Here is a 1,414-nt window from a genome sequence, read left to right on the forward strand (position 1 = left end):
GTGGGTGTGTGTGTGTGTGTGTGTGTGTGTGTGTGTGTGTGTGCGTGCATGCGCGTGTGTGTACCTAGACAGCAGAGTGAACAATTATGATAATACACATACACGACCAGTCAAAGGTTTGAGCACATCTGCTCGTTCTTTATTCTGACTAGTTTCTACATGTTAGAATAAAAGTGCATTGATAAACTCTAAAATAACACAAATGTAAGTCAAGAAATTATGCAGTGATCAAAAAAAAAAAATATATATATATATATATATATAATGTGATTTAATATACAGTATATGCAAAATATAAAAATAAATATATTATTATATGTAAGTTTTATTATATTTTATGGATATATTTATTGAATTATATATTAATACATTATATTTTTTATATAGATTAAATTGCATTATTTAATAATATATTTACTCTTTGTTTATATGCTTGAAACTGAATGAATTTAATCAGTATACTCAGAAACCGCAGTTATCAAAGTCTGATCGATCTTCCTGGCCGATATATACAGTACATGTCATTTATGTGTGTGAGGGCTTGTTATTTTTGATCCTTTGATGTGATTTTGATACTTTGATTGTGTGCAGGCGAAGGAACAGGGCAAAGCAGAGGTGGAGGAGCTGCTCTCTAAACTTGAGAAGGTAAAATCACACAATGACTGAAATTAATTTGAAATCTGTTTGTGTCCCTGCAAATGAATAATTGAGCAGACCGGTGGACCGCACAGACTCAACTCATCCATCATCAGATCATACGCTAGACTCAAACCACACTAAACGTCTCTTCTCTGGGATGGACAGGACGTCCCTGTGGGCTCTTTCATCTCTGACTGAGAGCTCAAATAGATCCCATGAGAGCCGTCACTGTAAGATCGTACAGGTGCTCAATTATTATTGTTACTAAACCAGCACTGCTCCCAGGGTGATGCAAAACTGGGAAATATCAGGGACGTTTGTCATTTCTGGGCCTGCAGAACAATAGAACGTAATCTAAAAAAGTCATGGAAATTTCTGTAGTGAGTTTAAATCCTTTTTTGATTTGCTCAGACACATGTGAGTGTGTGTGTGAGTGTGAGTGTGCGTGTGTGTGAGTGAGTGTGTGAGTGTGAATGTGTGAGTGTGAGTGTGTGAGTGTGAGTGTGAATGTGTGTGTGAATGTGTGTGAATGTGAGTGAGTGTGTGAGTGTGAATGTGTGTGAATGTGAGTGAGTGTGTGAGTGTGAATGTGTGTGCGTGCGTGAGTGTGTGTGTGTGTGTGTGAGTGTGTGAATGTGAGTGAGTGTGAATGCATGCGTGAGTGTGTGAGTGAGTGTGTGAGTGAGTGTGCGTGTACGTGTGTGAGTGAGTGTGTGAGTGAGTGTGTGAGTGAGTGTGTGAGTGAGTGTGTGAGTGAGTGTGTGAGTGAGTGTGT

General features: G+C 38.5%; 1 protein-coding gene across 1 annotated transcript in view; it reads left to right on the forward strand.

Annotated features, from left to right (window-relative positions):
• Positions 1-1,414, forward strand: part of LOC107574082 (citron Rho-interacting kinase-like) — a gene marked incomplete at its 3' end in the record, with an annotated part of 81,307 nt that overhangs the window by 29,339 nt on the left and 50,554 nt on the right. The window contains exon 6 of the mRNA XM_016260553.1: positions 592-645. Coding sequence (XP_016116039.1) covers positions 592-645 — 54 coding nt within the window. The remainder of the gene's footprint in view (positions 1-591; positions 646-1,414) is intronic.

Source organism: Sinocyclocheilus grahami, unplaced genomic scaffold (assembly GCF_001515645.1).
Source record: "Sinocyclocheilus grahami isolate Dianchi unplaced genomic scaffold, SAMN03320097.WGS_v1.1 scaffold2112.1, whole genome shotgun sequence".
Classification (NCBI taxonomy): domain Eukaryota; kingdom Metazoa; phylum Chordata; class Actinopteri; order Cypriniformes; family Cyprinidae; genus Sinocyclocheilus; species Sinocyclocheilus grahami.